This window comes from Nuphar pumila, chromosome 1 (genome assembly GCF_984573655.1).
Source record: "Nuphar pumila chromosome 1, dmNupPumi1.hap1.1, whole genome shotgun sequence".
Lineage (NCBI taxonomy): Eukaryota > Viridiplantae > Streptophyta > Magnoliopsida > Nymphaeales > Nymphaeaceae > Nuphar > Nuphar pumila.
Window position 1 is genome coordinate 11,349,856 of NC_143249.1, and position 25,729 is coordinate 11,375,584.

The window sequence follows — 25,729 nt, forward strand, 5'->3', positions numbered from 1 at the left end:
TCCTGTGGTAGATTTATATCTACTACAGATCCTGCATAGTCAGCATCAGAATAGGCCACTATATCCAGAGTTCCACCTTTCTTGAACAATAACCCCTTTCCAGGAGAAGATTTTAGATATCTGAGAATCATAATAGCTGCATTCCAGTGTACCTCAGTTGGTTTGTCCATAAACTGACTGACTTTACTCACTGCTAAAGCAATATCCGGCCTGGTCACAGTTACATACAGTAGTTTCCCAACTAGAGAGCGATAGCTTTTGCTATCAACCAGTTTTGACCCTTCTTCAAACAACTGAACTTTATGGTCCATGGGAATATTTGCTGGTTTAGCTCCCAACATTCCTGTTTCCTTTAATAAGTCAAGAACATACTTCCGTTGAGACAAAACCATCCCTTCATGGCTCCTGGCAACTTCTATACCCAGAAAATACCTGAGTGAACCAAGGTCTTTTGTAACAAAGTGTTTTTGAAGATGAGCCTTTGTGGCTTCAATAGCTTTCACATCATCACCTGTAAGAATGATGTCATCCACATATACCACCATAACAACTATGCCAGAGCTAGTTTTCTTTATGAATAGTGTATGATCTGCTGCTGACCTATTAAAGCCAAAACCTGACATTACTTCAAACAACTTCTGAAACCATGCACAAGGACTTTGTTTCAAGCCATAAATTGCCTTTTTCAATCTACACACCTTCTGACACTCCCCCTCAACCTCGAATCCTGGAGGTTGTTGCATGTAAACAGTTTCAGATAGGTCCCCATATAGAAATGCATTTTTCACATCTAATTGGGACATGCTCCAACCATGCTGCACAGCTACTGAGAGAACAAGACGAATGGTACCCATTCGTGCAACAGGAGAAAAAGTTTCAAAGAAATCTGGCCTTGTACCGTATGTCTGAGTATACCCTTTTGCTACTAATCTGGCCTTGTACCGTTCAATTGAACCATCAGATTTGTACTTTATCGTATATACCCATTTGCATCCAACAATGTCAGCATCTGCAGGGGAATCAACTAGATCCCAAGTATGCTGAGATATTAAGGCATCCATTTCTTCTTGCATAGCCCTCTTCCAGCGAGTATGAAGCTCGGCCTGTTGATAGTTCAGAGGAATAACTTCAGCTGATAAAGCTGAAATAAAAGATTTCATTTGATTTCCAATTCTGGCTTCGGAGACAAAACGAGACATGGGATATAAAGTACATTGTCGTGTCCCCTTTCGTAGAGCAATCGGCCTGTTATCATCATCATGAAGATCATTATTGTCAGTAGAGCTTACCTCAGGGAAGAAGAAGATGGAGGCACTTGCGGAGGTGGATCTCTACGCACATATACCAATGGAGGATTATGAAATCTGGAAGAGGATGAAGTGTGGTTCGGGAATGAGGGCACGGATTCCAAGGGAAAAGGAGGTATAGGTAATGGACAAGACTCAGTTGGATCAACCTGCAGCGGGGAACCAGTATTAGAGTAATATGGAGTGGATTCTAAGAAAGACACATCCGCACTGACATACTCTCCGCGAGAAGTAGGATCATAACATCGATATCCCTTTTGATTTTTGGGATAACCTATAAATATGTACTTTGTAGCTTGAGCAGCTAATTTATCACGGTCAGGGCCAAGTTTGTGTACAAAACAAACACATCCAAATATTTTGGGCGAGAAGGAGAAGAGTGGGGTATTGGGTTTTAGGATATGTAATGGAATTTGATCATCCACAGAAGATCAAGGCATGCGGTTGATCAGATAACAAGCAGTGGTAATTGCATTACCCCAGAATAACGCAAAAACTTTAGATTGGATCATAATGGTCCTGGCAATATCAAGTAGGTGACGATGTTTTCGCTCAACCACCCCATTTTGTTGAGATGAATAGGCACATGAAGTTTGGGGTTGGATGCCACTATCATGGTAAAATTGTAACAGACTTTTTGATTTAAACTCGAGAGCATTATCAGTGCGAACAATCTTGACACTCGATTCAAACTGAGTTTTTATTTCAAGAATTAAAGATTTGATAATATTTGGAACATCAGATTGTTCCTTTATTAAAAACACCCATGATAACTTAGAGAAATCATCAACAATAACTAGATAGTATCGACACTGAGTCCTAGTAGGAATCTTACTAGGACCCCATACATCTGCATGAAGAAGTTCAAAGACTTTATTACTAGACTGACTCTGACTCGAATGAAACGAACTTCGATGATGCTTGCCCAGCTGACATGCTTCACACTGAAATGATGTGGTGGAGGGAATCTGAGGAAAGACCGAACGAAGCTTTGACAGTGAAGGATGACCAAGACGACGATGCCACTGAACAGGACTAAATGAATGGTCCACTGCAGCATGAACAATACCCATTGGATGATGTAAGTAGTAGATTCCATTTTCTTCATAGCCTCCACCAATCTTCTTCCCCGTCAGCAAATCCTGAAAATGACAACCCATTGGATCAAATATTACTCTACAGTTTTGTTCTTTTACAAAACTCACAGAAAGTAAACTTTGAGGAAATTTTGGAGCATGAAGAGCATTTTTCAACTGTAATGAGGAGGATATAGAAATATTTCCCTGACCAACAACCGGGGAGGTACTCCCATCGGCTAATGAGACTCCAAGCTGAGCCTTAATATCCTTTAGATCTGAAAAAACAAGTGAATTTCCACACAAATGTCTGGATGCACCAGAATCAATAATCCACTTACGGTCAGTCGGATGAAGAAGATTTCCGGTTGAATAGGCAACACCAGCAACAGGAGAGGTAGAGCTCAAAGGACGAAGAGCTATCAATTCATCATATTCAGCACGACTGAGGGTTATACTACTGTCACTTGCAGAAATATTGTCTTGTGCCTTTGTTGCCTCGAGAGAAGTAGTATTAGCTCTAGGAGCATATGACTTTGATGAAGATGAGGTTGGTCGGCCATGCTTATCCCAGCAACGATCTTCTAAATGTCCAGATTTTCCACAGAATGTACATTGAAGCTTTCCTCTGCCTCCCACACCTCGGCCGCGACCTCGTCTTCTGATGTTCTGAAGATTTCCACGTCCATAACCAGATGAGACAACTAAGGCAGAAGACTGAGTCACAGGCTGAGAATGTGGAAGAGATATAGCAAGTCTGCTTAGACGGTTATATGCCTCAGCAAGAGTAGGTACATCTGAACCAGTCAACATTTGGACTTTTGGAACAGAAAATTCTGAAGATAAACCTGTAAGAAACCTAGCAACCATAGTTTGTTCTTGATGATCCTTTTGTTTCGAACAACAGAGAGGTCTGTGAGCATTAAGTCTTTCAAAAGCAGCTTTTACGGAGGCATAGTACTGGGCCAAGGTTTGATCTCCCTGCTGTAAATTGTATATTTCCTGTTCGACTTGTAGGATACGACTCACATTAGTTTCTTGTGAGTATGTATCTCGAAGATTGTCCCACATCTGTTTGGCTGTATTATAATAAATTAAACCATCTGCAATATGGGGTTCGACACTATTCATAATCCATGACATGACTATGTCATTATCTTCATCCCAGGTAACATATTTTCCCACCTTTTCAGTGGGTCCATCTTCCAACAAGATATGTTTTCTACGATGTCCAGATACCGACATCATAAATGTTCTGGACCACCTGGCATAGTTAGTTTCATTTAACCTTACAGACGAGCCGTACGAAAAGGGATTGGCAAATGCTTTATATTCTCCAATATGTTCCAATTTTGAATCATCTTTCGAAGTTTCAGCCATACTGCAGGTTAAAAAAAAACTGGACAGTCTCCACACTAAACAAAAAAAAACCCCGCGTGTTACACCCACACGCCAACTGATATTCCAACCAGCAGTTGTTCACTCACGAACAACAACAAAAAAAAACCCCACAACAGTAGTGAGCAGCAGCCCACAAACAAAAAGATAATTCAGCACTTCAGTGAATCACAGCTAACACGACTTCTGCATATGCAGCAATATTTTTTTCATAACAGGGGCAGCTCCCCAGACATATACAGTTTGACAATAAGTCATTCATTTTTTTTCTCACGAGCAACACCACTAAGAGTTGGATTGCTGTAAAAAAATAAGCAGGAAGTCACGACCTGAAATCACGACATTTTCAATGCAAATAGTACCAACACCAATCAAACTCCCCACAGCCACGATATCAAGATACACAAAACAGGGCCCCAACCATATGTAGAATCACCAACAGTAACCAGACTCCCAACAGCAACTATATAAATATCTCACGACATGTTCAGTGCACACTATACCAACAACAATCAACTCCCAACAGGTAGCCACGAAACTGACGACAGGAAATACCACCGAGACAGTAGGTAGTCATGAAACGATAAAAACAAGAAGCTGCGAACTCACAGCAAGCATCCACGACCAGCAGCGTGATCAGATCTGTCAACAGATAAAAAAAAAACATTTTACATCGCTGACCTGATTAGGTATTTATTTTTTTATTTTTTACTCATTAGATCTGTTGACAGATCTGGTGGCCTTGATCACGATCTGATTAGGTATTGAATCACGATCACAATGGCCTCCGCGATCGATCGAGCCTTGATCAGACTCGATCACGCTCCCTCGTCACGGTCGATCACGCTCCCACGATCACGCTCCCACGTCACAGTCGATCACGCTCCCACGGTCGGTATGGCTTTGATACCATGTAGAGGATGAGAGAGAGAGAAAAGAGAGAGAGAGAGAGAGAGAGAGAGAGAGAGAGAGAGAGAGAGAGAGAGAGAGAGAGAGAGAGAGAGAGAGAGAGAGAGACGACTGCAAAGAAAAACCTCAGAACCCTTAATCGATATTAGGGCCTCTCTCTATGTTAAATAGAGAGAGAGGCTTAAAGTCCTAATTACAATACAACCCTATTATAAAGAACTAAATTACAAAAAGCATCTTAATGTAAAATAACTCTACTTAAAACCACCTATTCTCAACAATTACGAACCTGCGGGTACGCGTAGGCAAAACGTAGACCCAACTGAAACTAGTTCGGGCGTCTGTTATTCTATGTATTTTCAATAACCCGAATAGCTAGTTGAGTTCGCTCCAAAGGGACGACTTTAGCCGAGAGAGGATTCCCCAAAGGAGGCTGTGCCACGAACGCATCCAACTTCTGCAGAAGTGTTGAGCTAACTAACGTAGCCCCTTTCCCCTAACTCCAATGACTGGGGAGGCCGGATCGTTGCCCGTAGGGTGGTTGTTAACCACCTGTCCATTGGAGTTTGTACCGCTCTGTCCTCTCCCTTGACAGACACAAAGAAGCGAATAGGTACGTTAGGGGTTGCTTAACTAACAACCCATTCTATGCTGTGGTATTTAAACCACCCGAGCATCTTGCCTGTGAAGGCGAATGTGAGGCCATTTATGTGATTACAACATTTTGCATTTAGCGTTGTTCGAGGTCGCACGACCGTCTCATCCGATCATCGCAGTACTAGACGTGTCGTGCACGACTACAAGTACTCTAGGATGAAGGGGGTATAGCTCCTCAATAGAAGCCTCAACAGGAGTGTTTCACAAAGATGTAAAGTTTATCTACTTTACTTTATCTTTTGAAACAGCAGTACCTTGTGCCAACATTATGCATGTGATTATCTCGAATCACATCCGCTATCGGGGTATCTACATGACTCGCATGACTCGATACCGGCCTCGATAAACGGGATACGAGTTTCTCAACAGAACACCCGCTAAGAAGTTCGCTTGAACCCCCAATTTGGGATCACCCGAGATATGCCAAAAAGGCGAGCAGAAACAGCCAGTCACATCCTTCCAAATGCTTCGATTTGGAGCAGTCTTCGATGCTTTTGCGCAGCTCCCTGAAATCTCAAGTCGACTCTGCAGGACTGCACACACGAAGAGCCAGGATCCTTGCGAGGTATCCCTCTCCTTAGACGAGGATGTGCCGCTCGCTCCCGACTGAACTCTTGTCGCAAGAGGGAGAGGGGTAAATGCCCCTTGCATCCTCCACGAGGATGCCTTAAAGGCATACGCAAAGATCAAGAACCTGCACGTCATCTGCAATAGCAAGGCAATACCAACACTATGCAAAGACAAGAGCCTAGGCGCAAAGCGCGACGGCAAGGTAAAGGCGGTAAGCAGAAGTGCAACGCAAACCCCCGGCACAACGCGCAACGGCAAAGTAAAGACCGTAAGTAGGAGTGCAACGCAGAACCTTTGCATGATGCACGACGGCAAAGTAAAGGACAAGGATCGCGAAACCGCATCCTTGAGTTAAATGCGTACTCATATAAATATATATGATATATATATGCATATATATTTATTTAATTGTCCCTTTTTAGTTAATTGAGCTCAATTCAATTGTCCAAGTCTTCTGTGCAATCTTCCCCTACCTTTGAGAGTTGCAAGCTTGTTGTCGTCCACGGATGTACGCGATTGGCGGCTCGGGTCGCGGAGCGCGAGCGAGATCCGTCGTACGAGCTGCAAAAGTAACGATCTTAGCAAGTTAATACCAAAATAGAAAGTCAGAGGCACTATCGCCGCCCTGACGTAAGGGAAACAGAGGCAGGGGCATCGTGCGCATGCGCACCTGCTATAAGTGCAAGAAGCAGAAGCAGGGGCTGCGAGCCCCTACTCACTTGCTGTCAGCGGACTCCGAGGAGGCAGGGGGTTGCACCCCTGCCCTCATAAAGCGAGGGCAAGCAGGGTTGCGCCCCTACCTGACAAAGTAGAAGAGAGGCAAGGCCAGAGCCCCTGCCTGTCAGCAACGAAGGGGAGGCAGGGGGCTTCGCCCCTGCCAGACGACATACAAAGAGGGAGGCAGGGGGCCTTGCCCCTGCCTGCCGAAGAACAACAGAGGCAGGGGTGATGCCCCTGCCTAAAGAGAGAAAAGGCACAGGGAGGGGGCTCGACCCCTCCCCTGAACGACGAGGGCACAGGGAGGGGGATTGACCCCTCCCCTGACCAAAAGAGGAAGCAGGGAGGGTTCGACCCTCCCCTGCTGTCAAAGGGAGCAGGGAGGAGTCGACCCTCCCCTGCTGTCAAAAGGGAGCAGGGAGGGGTTGACCCTCCCCTGCTGAAAGGAGACACAGGGAGGAGGGGCTCGACCCCCTCCCCTGTCAACACAAAGAGCAGGGAGGGGGCTCAGCCCCTCCCCTGCGGGTACGCGCAGGCAAAACGTAGACCCAACTGAAACTAGTTCGGGCGTCTGTTATTCTATGTATTTTCAATAACCCGAATAGCTAGTTGAGTTCGCTCCAAAGGGACGACTTTAGCCGAGAGAGGATTCCCCAAAGGAGGCTGTGCCACGGACGCATCCAACTTCTGCAGAAGTGTTGAGCTAACTAATGTAGCCCCTTTCCCCTAACTCCAATGACTGGGAGGCCGGATCGTTGCCCGTAGGGTGATTGTTAACAACCTGTCCATTGGAGTTTGTACTGCTCTGTCCTCTCCCTTGACAGACACAAAGAAGCGAATAGGTACGTTAGAGGTTGCTTAACTAACGACCCATTCTATGCTGTGGTATTCAAACCACCCGAGCATCTTGCCTGTGAAGGCGAATGTGAGGCCATTTATGTGATTACAACATTTTGCATTTAGCGTTGTTCGAGGTCGCACGACCGTCTCATCCGATCATCGTAGTACTAGACGTGTCGTGCACGACTACAAGTACTCTAGGATGAAGGGGGTATAGCTCCTCAATAGAAGCCTCAACAGGAGTGTTTCACAAAGATATAAAGTTTATCTACTTTACTTTATCTTTTGAAACAACAGTACCTTGTGCCAACATTATGCATGTGATTATCTCGAATCACATCCGCTATCGGGGTATCTACATGTCTCGCATGACTCGATACCGGCCTCGATAAACGGGATACCCCTCCCCTAAAGTAACACGAAGCAGGGAGGGGGCTCAGCCCCTCCCCTGCCGATCAAAAGGGCAGGGAGGGGGCTCGGCCCCTCCCCTGCCGATCAAAAGGGCAGGGAGGGGGCTCGGCCCCTCCCCTGCCGATCAAAAGGGCAAGGAGGGGGCTCAGCCCCTCCCTGCCGATCAAAAGGAACAGAGAGGAGGGGGCGAGCCCCTCCTCTGCCGATCAAAAGGGCAAGGAGGGGGCTCAGCCCCTCCCTGCCGATCAAAAGGAACAGAGAGGAGGGGGCGAACCCCTCCTCTGCCGTAACAGGAGGCAGGGAGGAGGGGCTCGGCCCCTCCCCTGCCGTGACAGATGGAGCAGAGAGACGGGAGAGGTAGAGAGGAGAGAGAGAGTGGCGAACGAAAGAGGGGGAGGTGCGTACCTGGTGGTCGCCGGCGGCGGCATCGTCGGCGTCGGAGGGAGGTCGCAGGTGGCGGCGGGTCGGCAACGCAGAGGAAGGAGACGAGAGAGACCGAGAGACGAGAGGGGGAAGGAGGTTTCCAGAACCTCCCCCCCCTTCGTCGCTGCGTGCTTTTAAAAGCACGCAGCCGACTTGTTTACCCGGGTCGGATCCGGATCCGGCCCGGATCCAAACATAATTTTTTTTTTTCGATTATTACACTTCGATTGGCTTGTCTAGACCTTGTCGATGAGACTTGGGTCAAACCCAAACTCTAAGACATCGGTCTAAACCTCGAGCCTCAAACGATTTTCTTACCAGACTTAGCCAAATTTCGAAATTTTCATGAATTGACTAAGATCCAAAAACATGAGATCTTACACTATCTATTATACATTTCATGAACGGACAACACACATTGAGATTAACTCTCATTATGTTCGAGATGAGTTTTTACGGGTCACTATTGAACTTCCATACGTCACTTCAGAATACCAGCTTGCAGATTTCTTTACCAAAGATTTACCATCCCTTAGGTTCTTCTTTCTTATAAGTAAACTTTAGGTGATCTCACCGTCAGTTTGAGGGGGGGGGGGGTTAATATATATATATATATATATATATATATATATATATATATATATATATATGGTATATATATATATATGGTATATGTATACCATATATATATTTTTCCCTTTACCCTTTGCAATGCCCACTAGGGGAAATTTAGTCTTTTTCTTTTCATGTAAATACGCATTACTAATAGGGTCTTTTTTAGTTTCTTTTATTTTTCTTATTTTCATTTTTTTATTTTTCATTTTAAATATGTAAAAGCCCCCCCCCCCCCACTAGAGCCATTGGGATATACTAAAATATCTTTCACTCTTGATTCTTGGGTGGACATTTTTTGCAAGTTCACATATGGCATAGAATTTCTTCTTTCTAAGATGTGAGAGAAATCATTAACTCATCTTTTGTTGATAAAATGTCTTCTTATTGGTGATCTATGTGTATTAAACATGCTTTCTTTCGTATGCTCTTGTACACTTCCCTTGAGAGCAATTTGTTCTTATTGTCTTCTTAGATATATTTCTAATACATGAATTTTTTTACTTGATCTTAATACAAATCTCATATTTTGTGTGTCTTTGTGCACATACGAGTGTTCTCCGTGCACACACTCCTTACTTCCAAATATTGATAAAACCCTTTATAAGAATGATTTTGTGAGCCTTAGTGCTCACCTATTCTAAGAAATTCAATCTTTTGCATGTGTGGGTGTCCCCTTTGTACCTTTGGGTACTTTTATTCAAGTGTTCTTGGTGTGTCTTTGCACACGTATTCCTTTGTGGTGTTGGTACTTGAAGTGCACATCTTTAAAGGCATTTTTACATGGTTCTTGGAGATATTTTTGGTCGAATGTTCTTAGTGTGGCCTTTGTGCACTTATCTTTCTTCAAGAACTTAGTGTGTTTTATCAATGTTTAAGGTTAAGTCGTGTTTTGCATAAATACTCAATCAAAATGCATAAATTATCTTTTGAATCATTGTCCTTCTTAATCAATGTTATGGTCTATTATGCATTTTTTGATATCTCTTATTTGATTAAGATACAAAGGTACTTTTTACTTGAAGTTCTTTTGGCTTGTTCCACAGGATCTTCAAGATGGGATGAGTGAAGCATCTATGATACATCGTGAAAGGAGCTTGGGGATGATCATTAAAGACAGTTAAAGGCTGACAGATGCAAAGTTCTTTCATGTGTTATAATGTTGGTGACTTTCATTGAAGATTTTTTTGAAGACTGGAACCCTCGTTTTGTATCTTCAAACTTCTCGTTATCCCCACGCAAAGTTTGAGGGTGTGTTAAAATATATGTAATCATATATATGTATATATATACATATATATGTATTTATCTCATCATACTCGATAAAGGGTATTTTTGTAATTCTGCCCATTAGGGGGCATTTTAGTCTTTTTACATCTTTTACATGTATTTTATTTTACATTTTCTTTTTCCTTTTTATTTTTTTCATTTATTGTAAAATGCATTTAATGCATTGCATTGGGGGTCCCAACCAAAGGAGTCGTTGGACCCCCAACGGTCACAAATGTGACCGTTGGGGGCCCAACGAGTCCCCTTTTGGGCCTCCTAATGTTCTCTCACTCTCACTCTTTCTTTCACTCCTTTGTGTATAAATAGAGGGGTATTCCCCCATGTAAGGAATGGCCTTTTAGGCCCTCATTCAATAAAGTTTATGTAATTTATGCCTCTTCGTAGGCTTCTTGTGGTGTCCCTTAGTGGACCATTGTGTTATTCCCCATTATGGGGTTGTGTTTGTCCAATGTTGGACGTTATGAATGCATTATGCATTCTTGTAATTCATTTCCGCATACTTTCTAACAGGATACCCCTAACGGTCAGAAATGTGACCGTTGGTGGGCTCCCAACGACGCTATTGAGCCCCCTTGGGTCCCTTTTGTGTGTATAAATATGGGGTCTTTTCCCATCTCTCTTTAATGCTTTTTCAAGCATTTCATAATATGTTGTGACTTTTTTCAAGCACTTCATAACGACCCCAACTCATACCTTTGAAAAATGCAGAATTTTTTTTTCTAAGAGTTGCAGAAAACTTCCCAGAGACCTGGGGTCCCTACAGTTCCAATTTCAGTTGGATAACCACACACCACAAACAAACTTACATTTATCATCCATAACCAACCAACTAAACTCTTTTATTAATGAAATAATAAGAGTCTCATACTCAATGTCAAAAGTGGAATAACAACTTGCAGGAAAATAAGAACTAAAAGAAAACAAAAGTAGAGTCACTCTGTCCATAAGTGAAGCAGTCTAAAGCAAATGTGACCCTCGTATCCCCTCAGAAGCGAGTAAATTTCATTGATCCCCTGTGTCTGGGAAAAACCAATAAAAGAAGAGGGTCAGAAATCCGAAGAATTCTGCGTACAGGTTTCCCTAATGAATCAAATAAGAAAAAGAGCATAAATAAGATCCATGTAATATTTTGAGGAATACGGTTATAATCAATTCATAAGACAATTAACCATTCATGCAGAATTAAACACTGAACATGAGGGAACACGAAGCAAGTAACATTTATCACAATTTAATCAATAAGGCAATTAAATGCAAAAGAGATCGACATCATGCAATGATCAACATATAACAACCAAGTGAACAGATAAACATGCATGAACTAATGCATAGCAAGAATATGTGTGATTTATGAGTAATGCATGAACCCCGTAAGTAAAGCAGTCTAAAGCAAATGTGACCCTCGTATCCCCTCAGAAGCGAGTAAATTTCATTGATCCCCTGTGTCTGGGAAAAACCAATAAAAGAAGAGGGTCAGAAATCCGAAGAATTCTGCGTACAGGTTTCCCTAATGAATCAAATAAGAAAAAGAGCATAAATAAGATCCATGTAATATTTTGAGGAATACAGTTATAATCAATTCATAAGACAATTAACCATTCATGCAGAATTAAACACTGAACATGAGGGAACACGAAGCAAGTAACATTTATCACAATTTAATCAATAAGGCAATTAAATGCAAAAGAGATCGACATCATGCAATGATCAACATATAACAACCAAGTGAACAGATAAACATGCATGAACTAATGCATAGCAAGAATATGTGTGATTTATGAGTAATGCATGAACCCTTTTATTATCTTTCATTTAAGCTCCCCTCTTTCCATATGCATGTCCTATTAAATGCACACAATTTTAAATTCCTCTTTTTAATTTTCCATTGCCCGCGGATACACCAAACGGGTACAGTCCCCGAGGTCAAGTAGGGTTCCCGGGGTAGCTTAACACACAATTTGTATTTTATTACCGGGTTCTAAACTTAGCCCTCGATCGATATCAGGAAACAACACCATCCATCAGAACCTTGGAAAACAACATCTAAAGTCGGGGACACCATGAAAAACAGCATCCACTGGCGCCACTTTATTGGTATACCAAAACAACAACAGCTGTGTTAAAACACAACACTCCCAGGAAAAATGGCGGACTCTCCCTAAAACCGTGGCCAGGAGAAGAACCTCAATATCGGGTTCAGGGGCAACATTACGCACACGGAGTTTTTGTATCCTCACGGTTTCCCCCAAATCGCAACCTCCAAGATTCCCATAATAAAGATGGGACATCAAGGAGAATATGAATTACACTGTTCTTTACTTTCTTTTATCTGGTTATTAATTCATCTCTTTTACATTTGCAAATTAACATGCAGAATTAATAACATATGCTTGCACATCAGCATGCTAAGCTTTTCACGGGACTATAGTCCGTAGCAACAAGGAACAGTGCAGTAAAAACCATAATATCACTTCTGATTTGCGCAATGCATCAAAATATCAAAAATAGAGAACAACTTGTCCTCGAGGCTCATCCAGCCCCTGATGATCCAATTTGATCATCACTGCATTCATAAGCAAAATCCTCAATCACATGCCACTATGCATTACTTTTTTTCATGTTTTTCAATGCACATTCGTGTATGCAAACTTTCGAGATGTGTGTGAGACAATAAATTCATAAGCATATGCACGAGTTCACATATATCCAGGTTAATTGCATGCTTCTATTTATGAATCATGTCACTGACTACATGCAAGGCATGATGGTTTCTGGTCTTTACGTGCATAAGAAACGACTATGCATTACTACCATGAACATGCATGTTATAAACAGCCTAGACATGTGTGCAGGGTCATTCTCGAGCATGCATAAAACCAAGTGTAAACCCATCAACCCATGCAAACACTCATGCCATTATGAACATGTAATAACATATCAATTTCATTATCTTCATGCACATGAAAATTCAATTATGCAATACCAGTTCGGGTAACCCATTACATACTAAATGCAAGCATGTGCAAATTTCATTCTATTGCATGCATAAAGATATTTCAACCAAACTTAACGAAATCTGGAAATTAAATCCCATGACCTTACACATTCCTATATTTTTTTTTTGAGTACGCGTGCATTTGAACCCAAACCCTGAAATAATAAAAAGCTAAAGTAGATCATATAAGTTAACACATGTGAATAAAAATATTGAATTACATGCGCCTTGCAAAGTCTGCAGCTTTTAAACGCACAAAAAAACATATATATATATATATATATATATATATATATATATATATCCCACTTGGCAGGTCTGTCAAGGCCTGCACCAGTCCAGCCGAGGGCTGGACTGGGCCTGACAGAACCCCGCACGTCCATCCGACCCACTCGACTGGACTACCAGGTGCCCAGCCGACTTCAGGGTGGGTCTGACCCAGCCTGACCTGGCCAGCCGATCAATACTCAGCTGGTCTGACAGCCAGCCCACCGAACACTCACAAAACTAATAAAAAATTTTTCTAAATCTCAAATGCATATTGGTGCCATGAAATTTTTGTTACTATTCAATTGAGGTATATTTTCTCTGTACTTATCAAGGTATTTTAAGTACGATGGACTAAAGCACTCCTGATAGCAACCCACTATGCTGAGGACAAGTTACCAATTCTCATAAGCAAACAATAGACATATCAAACTCCTCCACCCCAGCAAACCAAAATCAGGAAAGGTTTCCCAATCACACATCATGAAAGGCTTCCCAACATAATAGAAATCATATAACAAATTGTGCACACAACAAAAAACCTTTTTGTAGTAAAGGTATAAACAGCCGATATCAAGAAGCATACATGAAACAAAAGATGCCTCAACCAAGTGTTGCACATAGCCACAAAACTCAGTAATAGCACCACTTATGCTACAACAGTGCTAAAACCAGCCACACAATCTCAAACATATGCAACTCGATACCACAGAAAACTGAAAATCAGATTACTGGACTATCGGTCCTGGAGAAAACTTTTGCTAAACAAGCATATCAGCCCCAAAATTGATTTCAATAGCCTCCTTATATAAAACCGACACTAGAGAACTCAAACCCACCCAAAAAGGTACCAAGAAAATCCCAGATGTATCTAAACTGAAGGCAGACTCACCAACCCACTGCACAAATCCCCTTAGGGTTTTTTTTTTTACGTTCTTAACTCCATGTAATTCGATCCACCAAAAGAAAAAGAAATTCAAGGTGGGGTTTCCCCTCAAAATATTGTATGGAATCTGGTCCATATTCCATTCCCCACTCGATTTCAAGAGAGAGAGCCCGTACCTTTGAATCGGTGTTTGGGGTTGCTGTCGTGAGAGAAAGAGGTCGTTGATGGCATTGTTGGCTGGGAACAACAGCTAGGGCTGGCGTCGGTGGTTGCCGCACCCAAGGGAAAGGACAGGAGAAGGGGGGATGCCGTAGCCTACGGTGGCTGCTGGTGGCTGCAGCCTTCCGGCGACCTTCACCTCTCCGTTGCACGCCCACACGAGAGAGAGAGAGAAAGAGAGACGGGGGAAGAGAGAAAGAGAGAGACGAGGGAAGAGGGTGAGACCCCCCTCTTCCACTTCCCTTTTATCGTCGAAAACCCCCCCTCTTGCTGAGAGGCGCGGGGTTTCGGTTACGCCTGCCGTAACCGACCCCCTTCCTCCCTTCTGGTAATAGCAGGAATCGTTCCCTAGGCACGATTCTTGCCTTTCCCCTTTTTATTTAAAAGCTACAGCCCGATATCGGGTTTTAAAAACCCTATCGGGTTACAGATCCGGGTCGAGTCCGACCCGGGTCTAAGAGCTTCTTTTTTTTTTTACAAGAGGGCCGGGTCCGGGTCTGCGACCTGCAGCTCGGGATCCAAACCCGACCGCAACTTTGGACCCTTGCCTCCCACTTGGTATGGATCCACGGATTGGATCCAAATGGATCCAATCGTGGATCCCCTAAAAATACTCATATAATATATATTTTTATATATATTTAATCATGTATACGAATATATAAGGTATTTTACCTATATCCATATGGATCCTATCTGGGTATTGGATCCGAAATGTGGATCCCAAGCCCATATATACATTATATACGTAGCTATCTCTTGAATAATTCGCCTAATTAAAATCTTTGCACTTATATAAGTACATATATGTTTTACGAGATAAATATATATATAAAGACCCCTTTATGGGTCCCGGATCCGTGACTTGGATCCCAGGCCCAAATCACATCGCTTAAAAATTTTATATTATAAAATATTTAAATAAATGCCTAAAATTTTGTGGTTATTACATTATGGGGTTGTGTTTGTCCAATGTTGGACCTTATGAATGCATTCTTGTAATTCATTTCCGCATACTTTCTAACAGGATACCCCTAACGGTCAGAAATGTGACCGTTGGTGGGCTCCCAACGACGCTATTGAGCCCCCTTGGGTCCCTTTTGTGTGTATAAATATGGGGTCTTTCCCCATCTCTCTTTAATGCTTTTTCAAGCATTTCATAATATATTGTGACTTATATTTTTAAGTTCTCTTCTCACTTTGTGTGTGTGTGGTGTTTTCCCTTTTGTGGTACATTGTATTTGGTCCATTTGTGGCATCTTGTTTATGTATTTGTGTCTTCTTGTAGTCACTTTGTGACATTGTTTTTTGGCACTTGTATTTCATTACAGTAACAGCTCGGCTCGACTAAACCCGAGTCTGAGCTGGTCCACTGGTAAACGAGTGGAGCCCAAACACTCAGTATTCGGTTTGTTCGACTCATTTACCAGCCCTACTAGCACATACACCACAAAATACATGTTGCAAGTATACAAACAAAAATGTAAGGGGTTGATTCTCAATGCACACCTTCAAACTGAACATGGTTTAGCACCATGGACAGTTTGCTTGCCCTTTGTCAACCAATTGCAAAAGATAGACAAAGCCTTTGTAAAGACATCAGCTATTTGTTCTCCTTGCATCAAGGTAGGTTGATGAAATTTTATTGCAGTGATAAGTAAAAGCATGCAAGCCACACACGAGTTTTTTAAAGTTTTTCTCTGTCCATAGTGGGAGACCACTCTTTATTATGGCTGTAATTTCATTGCCTGTCTATTGAAAAAATTGAAGGTAGCCCATATAATTTATTATTGATTGTCTTTCTTAATTATACCAATGGGCTTATTGTTGTTCTTTTCTGTGCACTTGCAGAGTGGTAAAAGTACTCTTTTAAAGTCTGTTGGCATTGTTGATGCCAGCTTGGACATAGTATTTGAAATGGTCTATAGCCTTGACAAACACACGAGATATGAGTAAGTTTTCATTAAATATTTATCTAACAATTCATATGTGGGCTTTGTCTTCTAAATGCTATCTTGGCAGGTGGGACACAGTTTCAGATCATTTGGAACTGGTTGATTCAATGGATGGGCACTTTGATGTTGTTTATGGAACATACAATCAGAAGTATCAAGCTGGGTATGCTCCCTCCATGTTCTTTATGCTAATTTATCTGTTTCAGGTGGTTAGCAGGTTTCTATGCCTTGCCATTCCTTTTCTTGCCATACATCATAGTCACAGATATCAGCGATATTTTCAAAATATCGTGATATTATCGCTGTAAATTTGGCAAACGATAGTATAAGTAAATATCACCAATTTGATAATATCACAATATTATCACGATAATATCGCGATATTATCACGATAATATCACGATATTATCACGACATTATTGATTATTTTTACTGTTTTTATTTATTTTCTACATTTTAAATATATTTTTCTTCTTTATTTTACATTTTTTACTTATTTCTTTTATTATCTATGTATTTTTTGTCTAAACATGATATTTTCTTACTTATTTTTGTTATTGTTTATATTTTTTAAGCCTCAAGATTTATCACCAAACCTATAATATCGCAAGAAATAGCCTCGCCGAGATATAGCCAATACCAATATTTGTGACTATGTATACATCAATTATTTGATTTCATAATTCTGAAGGGTGATGAGGCTTCAAATGTTCTATTTTGGTAAAAAACCAGAAATGCTTGAGGCAGGGTAAAAGCATTAGACCTTGGTGGGCCAAGAGATGTCATATCAAAGATCACTCAATCTCATCAGTAACCATCGGGCATCGGCCCTTTCTGCAACAGCTGTATAACGTGTAATCAACTTCATCCTTCAAGGCTACCTGCATGTGCATTCTCTAGCTTCCTACTTCTCCTCAATGTGATTTCCAATCTGATCTCCAATAGTATCCTTTCACAATTATCATCTAAAGGAATGTGTTGGTCTTCACCATCAATTTGAATTTTTCCTAGCTGTTGAATCATCACATGATTGCGTAGAAACAGAAATTTTGATAATAATGAGCAAAAAAACTCATTCAGAAAGGACCAATTTGTAGAGTGATTATGATTATTGTTGTTTATTTTCAGCAGTGATAAATGCAGATAATTATAAGCAGTTTTGACATCTGGAAATAGAGAATGGCATAAGTAAAATGAGAGCAATAAGGCTACCCAGAAAACCCCCATCTTTTGAGATATGAAAGAATAGAAGACAAAGAAGTTGACTAGAAACAGCAATTAGAAGAGCATTTGGTCTAAATCAGGAAGGAATGAGAAATAAAGGCATTGCATTGAAGTTAGAAACGGTTGACATGATGAAATGAAAGCAATCAGTGTGATCAGTTTGGTGCTACTTTATTTAAGATTTCAAAATTAAAGAGGTGAATTTAGTTAGCAATTCTTTGCAAGATAAAAGTTAACCCAGGCCTGCATGTAAGCAATTTGAAGCTTCCTACAACAACAACTACGCCTTCATCTCAAAATAATTGGGGTCGGCGATATGAACCAAAAAAGAAAATCATTATGGGTCTTCCACACGAATCCTTCTCCTCCAATCATTTCTGTCTAATGCCATGTCCTCGGTGAGGTTCAAAGCATTCATATCCTTTCCTATCACCTCCATCCATGTCTTCCTAGGCCTACCCCGACCTCTTTTAACTAATACATTTTCCCATTTCTCCATCCTTCTAACTGGAGCATCATTAGGCCTTCGCCGAATATGTCCAAACCACCGTAAACGATTCTCTCTCATCTTATTTTCAATGGGTGCAATGCCTACCTTCTTACGTATCTCCTCGTTCCGAATCTTATCTTTTATTGTATTTCCACACATCCATCTCAGCATACGCATCTCAGCTACACTCATTTTTTGAATACTAAATGCATATGTAAGGATAAAAAATAAGAAAAAATGTTAACTTATATTGTCAAACATTATTTAAAGAGTGACGCTGATTCTTGCTAGCTATTTTCAACTGTGATAAAAACAAATAAGAGTGAGCTGTGTTGACATGTGGAGAAAGAGTGATGAATGAAACGAGGGCAAGGAAGCACTAATTATGAAGACAAGAAATAGAGTATAAACAGAAATTTAGAAGGGCATTTGGTTTAAATGAGAAAGGAAAAAGAGAAATAAATGCAGCACATTGAAGCTATAAAAGTTTGACATGAAATGAAAGCAATCATTCTCAGTGTAGCTGTCCTCGGTGATTCCTGGCTCAAATCAGCAATGAATCACAGCCAGAGGATCAGGCGAGGGAAAAGCACCGATTTCATACTAAATTGGACGATGTAAATCGCGATTTCTGGCGATTCACTCGAAAAGTCTTATTTTTTCCCCCAAAAAGGTAAGAAGATAGTGATAAATTGTCAGAAATGGCTTCAAAAACAGATTTTTTAGGGTTTTCTTCTTAAATTGTTAGACCAAGTCTCACTGTGGGGAATGACCATTATGACCAAGTTGATCTCTTGCAATCAGGAGCATGGTGGTTTTTGTCATGCATCGAGTGTTTCATTGCTTCTATAAGCTATGGTAGCAGAACAAAAAAAGGCACTTCACGTTTTATCTAGCAGGGATTCAAACAGGGATTGTACTGTGAACAAAGTTATCTACCCCGCCGCAATGCTCTGTTTCTATAGTACTGGTGCTTAAGCTTCTCGAATTGACCTGTTTGTAGCAGAATTCTATTATGTTCTTTTCTCTGAAATTCTGTTGTAGCTGCTGGATTTTGTTTCTCTGTTTTATTTTTTCTATTTTTTATGCCTTTGTATAATTGTTTAGTTATACACTGCTGGTCCCAAGCCCGGATAAAGGAGGATGGTTGCGGTAGGCCAGTGACAACCAACATAAAAACTTAAGTCATACCCTATGAATATGAACCAATATGAGAATTTCGTTGGGGCGTTCCCTACTGAGCAACGCGCTATACTCTATAGGCTCGGAGGCAGTGATAAATGGGCAAGGGTTGCTAGGTCGTCGCCCAGAAGCGACGCGTCACACCGGCGCCCGGGTGTGGTGTCAAATAGATAAGGGTTTCCTCACTTTCTTGGACGGGTGCGGGGTAAAGAAGTTAGTCCAAGACCATAAAATTAGGTTAGCCACTTGGAACATAAGGTCTTTAACTGGTAAATTGGTAGAGTTAGTAGATGTTATGTGTAGGAGAAAGATTGATATTTTATGTGTACAAGAGACCAAATGGGTAGGTGAGAAAGCAAAAGTGATAGAACCTTGGAGATATAAGATTTGGTATACATGAATAAATAGGAATAGGAATGGAGTAGGGATTGTTATGAGTCGTGAGTTTATAGATAATGTAGTTGAGGTCCGTAGGAAGGGTGATAGGATTTTACTTATTAAATTAGTATTAGGTACGGATATTATTAATATTATTAGTGTTTATGCACCTCAAGTAGGTTTAGATGATTCCATTAAGCATCAATTTTGGGAAGATTTAGATGGAGTAGTACAAGGGATATCTTATGGAGAAAAGTTTTTCATCGGCGGTGACCTTAATGGACATGTAGAGATGGATTTGAGAGTATCCATGGAGGCTATGGTATAGGAGAAAGAAACGAAAGTGGAGAAAGGATTTTAGATTTTGGTTTGTCCTATGATATGATCTTAGCAAACACTTGGTTTAGGAAGAGGGAGTCTCACCTAGTAACATTTAAAAGTGGGGTTAATATGAGTCAGATAGATTTTTTCCTACTTAGAAAGAGAGATAGGGGTTGTTGCATCGATTGTAAGGTTATACCGGGAGAGAGTGTAGCTACACAACATAGAGTCTTAATTTTAGATCTTAGAATTAGACAATGACGCAAAAGAGATAGACATAGGATAGATCCTAGAATTAAGTGGTGGGCACTGAAAGGAGCTAAACAAGGAATGTTTGCAGAGCAGGTAGTTAAGGAAGCTGATTGGTGTCTCGAGGAGGATTCAGAATCAATGTGGAATAAGATAGCAGGTGGCATGAGAAAGGTGGCTAAGGAGGTATTGGGTGAGTCTAAAGGCGGTGCACCACTAGGTAAGGATACATCATGGTGGAACGAGGATGTCAAATTAACTATTAAGGTTAAAAGAGAGTGTTATAGAAATCTAAGTAAGAGTCGTGATAATGAGAATTTGGAGAAGTATATGATAGCAAAGAAGGAAGTTAAAAAAGTAGTTCGAAACGCGAGGGATAAGGTATATAAGGAGGTTTATGACAAGTTGGATACCAAAGAGGGCGAGAAGGATATTTATAGGCTTGCAAAGATAAGAGATAGAAAATCGAGGGATCTGGGTATGGTTAGATGTAGCAAAGATGAAACGCAAAGGGTTTTAGTCAAAGATGAGGAGATTAAGGAGAGATGGAAAGATTATTTTGATAAGCTATTTAATGGAAGTCATGCTCAGGATCTTGGAGACTTCTCCATTCCTTTTTATGAGATAAATCATGACTTCATGCGCAAGATTCAAAAGAAATAAATTGTAGAGGCTTTGAAGAAAATGAAATCAAGAAGGGCAGTTGGCCCAGATGGTATGCCTGAAGAGAAAGGTTTAGAATGGTTGACAAATCTTTTTAACAAGATTTGGCGGACAAATAAGATGCCAAATGAGTGGAGGAAGAGTACTTTGGTGCCTTTATATAAGAATAAGGGTGATATACAAGATTGCACAAACTATCGTGGTATAAAACTCATGAGTCATACTATGAAACTTTGGGAGAGGGTGATTGAGTCTAGGTTGAGGAAGGTTGTCATGATATTGGAGAATCAATTTGGTTTTATGCATAGAAGATCAACAATGGAAGCTATACATCTTCTTAGACAACTTATCGAGAGAAATAGAGAGAGGAATAACGATTTGCATATGGTTTTTATTGATTTGGAGAAGGCATACGATAGAGTACCTAGGGACGTTCTCTGGTGGACAATGATGAAGAAAGGTGTTTCTCTCAAGTACATTAGTATAATTAAAGATATGTATGAAGGAGTAGTAACCAATGTCCGCACTTGTGGAGGGGTGACAACCAATTTTCCTATAACGGTTGGGTTACATCAAGGATCTGCTTTAAGCCCCTTCCTATTTGCTATAGTGATGGATGAGCTTACGAGATCAATTCAAGAAAATGTGCCATGGTGTATGTTGTTTGCTGATGATATTGTTTTGATTGACGAGTCTAGAGCTGGGGTTAATGCTAAGTTAGAATTATGGAGACAGACATTGGAAGCAAGAGGTTTTAAGTTGAGTAAGAGTAAGACAGAATACATGGAATGTCGGTTTAGTAAGCAACAAAGTAGTGATGGGAGTGTAGTGAAGCTTGGTGAGCAAGAAATACCGATGGATGATTGTTTCAAATATTTGGGATCTATCATTCAAAAGTATGGAGAAATTGATGGAGATGTAAATCATAAGATAAAAGTTGGGTGGATGAAATGGAAAAGTGCAACTGTAGTGTTGTGCGATCGTAGAATGCCATTGCGGTTGAAGGAAAAGTTTTATATGACGACTATTAGGTCTGCTTTACTATATGGTACAAAATGTTGTGCTGCCAAGAGACATCATATTAAAAAAATGAGTGTAGCTGAAATGGGTATGCTTAAATGGATGTGTGGAAATACAATAAAAGATAAGATTCAAAACGAGGAGATATGTAAGAAGGTAGGCGTTGCACCCATTGAAAATAAGATGAGAGAGAATCGTTTACGGTGGTTTGGACATATTCGGCGAAGGCCTAATGATGCTCTAGTTAGAAGGATGGAGAAATGGGAAAATATATTAGTTAAAAGAGGTCGGGGTAGGCCTAGGAAGACATGGATGGAGATGATAGGAAAGGATATGAATGCTTTGAACCTCACCGAGGACATGACATTGGATAGAAATGATTGGAGGAGAAGGATTCATGTGGAAGACCCAGAATGATTTTCTTTTTTGGTTCATATCGCCGACCCCAATTGTTTTGGGATGAAGGCGTAGTTGTTGTTTATGCCTTTGTAGGTGATTGTTCATCACCATTCTGTTTTTTTTTTCTTTTAAACATTTGCAAAGATGTAGAAAACCCTTTTTGATGATTGTGATGATGATCAAGTTTAGTATGCTTCACACAATTTCTACCTTTTGATGTTGGTGATTAAAATTGTCATAATATGGCTTCACAAGGAGATTGTAATCAAGTTATTTTAAAAATATGATGGTAGTGAGATATAGGTTGCTTAATGCATTCTTTGCATCTTAATTTCTCATAGCCTGGATATGAGGTGTTGAATTTTGCAGATTTGGAGAATAGGGCAGTGAATATTAATCAATTATAAATTGGACGAAGTCATTTTATTTGATTATATATGTAACGCCCCAAAATTTCAAACTTGCGAACCTTTCAGAAAACAGGCAAGAGACTAGAAAAATTCTCTTTCCTTCAGAGTTTGTTTATGAAATCAACGGAAGACTATTCTTTCGTTAATTCAGAAGGCAAGATGACAACATTGGGCACGTTAGCTAAAAGAACCAAAACTCACAAAATTCGGGTATCCCAAGGAAAATCCGTTACAAACCCAAAGTGCCCAAGATGGAGCTAAGAGCAGGAAGAAGTCTTGAAGCCATCTTGTCATCGCGTCATCGCCCGTGGTGTACTTAATCATCACTTGTACCCATAAAATGGGTTAGTTTCGCGAAAAAAATAGTAGGTGCACAAGAGAGACTACAAAAAACTGAATTAAGTACATTTAATTCAGTATGCTAAGCCCGACCTCTTTTAACTAATATGTTTTCCCATTTCTCCATCCTTCTAACTGGAGCATCATTCGGCCTTCGCCGAATATGTCCAAACCACCGTAAACGATTCTCTCTCATCTTATTTTCAATGGGTGCAACGCCTACCTTCTTACGTATCTCCTCGTTCCGAATCTTATCTTTTATTGTATTTCCACACATCCATCTCAGCATACGCATCTCAACTACACTCATTTTTTGAATATGATGTCTCTTGGCAGCCCAACATTCCATACCATATAGTAAAGCGGGCCTTATAGTCGTCCTATAAAACTTTTCCTTCAACCGCAATGGCATTCTACGATCGCACAACACTCCAGTTGCACTTTTCCATTTCATCCACCCAACCTTTATCCTATGATTTACATCTCCATCAATTTCTCCATACTTTTGAATGATAGATCCCAAATATTTGAAACAATCATCCACCGATATTTCTTGCTCACCAAGCTTCACTACACTCCCATCACTACTTCGTTGCTTACTAAACCGACATTCCATGTATTCGGTCTTACTCTTACTCAACTTAAAACCTCTTGCTTCCAATGTCTGTCTCCATAATTCTAACTTATCTTTAACCCCGAGGTCTCTACATTTAATCATTATCAGGACATCGTTTGTCGCTGTCACTACTTCTAACAAACGCTTTGTCATGAACAACCTTAAACTATTCCCATCTCTCAATGCCTTACGCGGCCAACTGTCACCGGTTATGACTCACCTATGGCGTCATACTTTCTCAGAAAAACCCACCCTTCCATAGAAGGTCGAAAATATGATCATGATCTAAAATCGGTAAAGATCTGATTCTCACAACAGGGTTCATCAAGTAATCATGCTAAAGCAGAAAGCCAAAACTCTAGATTCATAAGTGGCTATCCCAAACAATCTCAGAAGATCGTCACAGCTCACCAAAACTTTTTATGGTAAGCAAAAACACATGATCCATGTTAGATCGCTCGGTCCGGGAGATATACGACCTGACAAGGAATTACCGCCCTAGAGGGTATACCTGATCTTGGACCATACACTTCCTCAAAGGAGTTCACCGTCTTTGCGGCTACCTGTTTGTGGACAGTGTACATCTTCACAGATATTCTACCGCTCTAGTCGGATTACCCGATCTGAGAAATGTACAACCTCATAAGGAATTACCGCCCTAGATGTTATACCTGGTCTTGGATCATATACTTCTTCACAGGAGTTCACCGTCTTTGCGGCTAGCCGTTCGTGGACAGTGGACATCCTCACAGAGATTCTACCGCTCTAGCCGGATTACTCGATCTGGGAAATGTACAACCTCAAAAGGAATTACCGCCCTAGATGGTATACTTGGTCTTGGACCATACACTTCCTCACAGGAGTTCACCGACTTTGCGGCTACCCATTCGTGGACAGTGGACATACTCACAATCTCCCTGACATAGAGGTCTGTCAAGTTGTCTAGTGACTGACTGAGCCGTATAGGGAGAAAATGCGCTGATTTAGTGAGTCGATCCACGACCACCCAAATCGCATCGCGTTTTCTCCGCGTCCTCGGCAAACCGACGATAAAGTCCATCGTGATGTCTTCCCACTTCCATTATGGAATCTCCATCTGATGCATCATTGTGTCTGGTCGCTGGTGCTCGATCTTAACATGTTGGCAAGTCAAGCACTTTGAAACGTACTCGGCTACGTCCCGCTTCATTCCACTCCACCAATATCTGCGCTGCAAATCTTTGAACATGTGCAATAGCAAGGCAGTAACAACACATGCAAAAGCAAGAGCCTGGGCTCAACGACAAAGTAAAGACTGTATGCAAGAGTGTAACGCAAAACCTTTGGGCGATGCACGACGGCAAAGTAAAGGACAATGATCGCTAAACCGCGTCCTTAAGTTAAATGCGTACTCATATAAATATATATATTTCTATATATATTTATTTAAAAGTCCTTTTTAGTTGATTGAACTTAATTCAATTGTCCAAGTCTTCCGTGCAATCTTCCCCTACCTTGTGGGGTTGCGGTCCTCATATGCCAACGACGTAGGTAATCACGAGCTCAAGCCACGAAGGGCGAGCAAGATCCACCGTTCAACCTGTGATGCTAAAAAGGTTAGCATGCCAAAATACAAATGAAAAGTGGGTTCGGTAAGACCTGCAGCAATACCGGACCCCGATACGAGGGTAGGCAGGGAGCTCAACTCCCTGCAGAATGCAGAAGAGCAACAGAGGCAGCAAGGCTTCCTGCCTGCAGGCTGCAGAGGCAAGAACTCTGCACTCTGCTGACCAGGGTGCCAGAGGCAGCGAGGCCTGCTCCCAGACACCATAGATGCAGAGGCACGGGCAGAGGCACTGCACCCTGCCTGCAAGGGTGCAGGAGGCAGGGGCCTCACCCTTGCCAACAAAAAGCCACAAAGGCAGGG

General features: G+C 41.2%; 1 protein-coding gene across 1 annotated transcript in view; it reads left to right on the forward strand.

Moving 5' to 3' along the window:
• Positions 1-25,729, forward strand: part of LOC149847969 (ENHANCED DISEASE RESISTANCE protein (DUF1336)) — a 320,270-nt gene that overhangs the window by 102,555 nt on the left and 191,986 nt on the right. The window contains exons 9-10 of the mRNA XM_090011056.1: positions 16,429-16,529; positions 16,600-16,695. Of these exons, the coding sequence (XP_089867182.1) occupies positions 16,429-16,529; positions 16,600-16,695 (197 nt within the window). The remainder of the gene's footprint in view (positions 1-16,428; positions 16,530-16,599; positions 16,696-25,729) is intronic.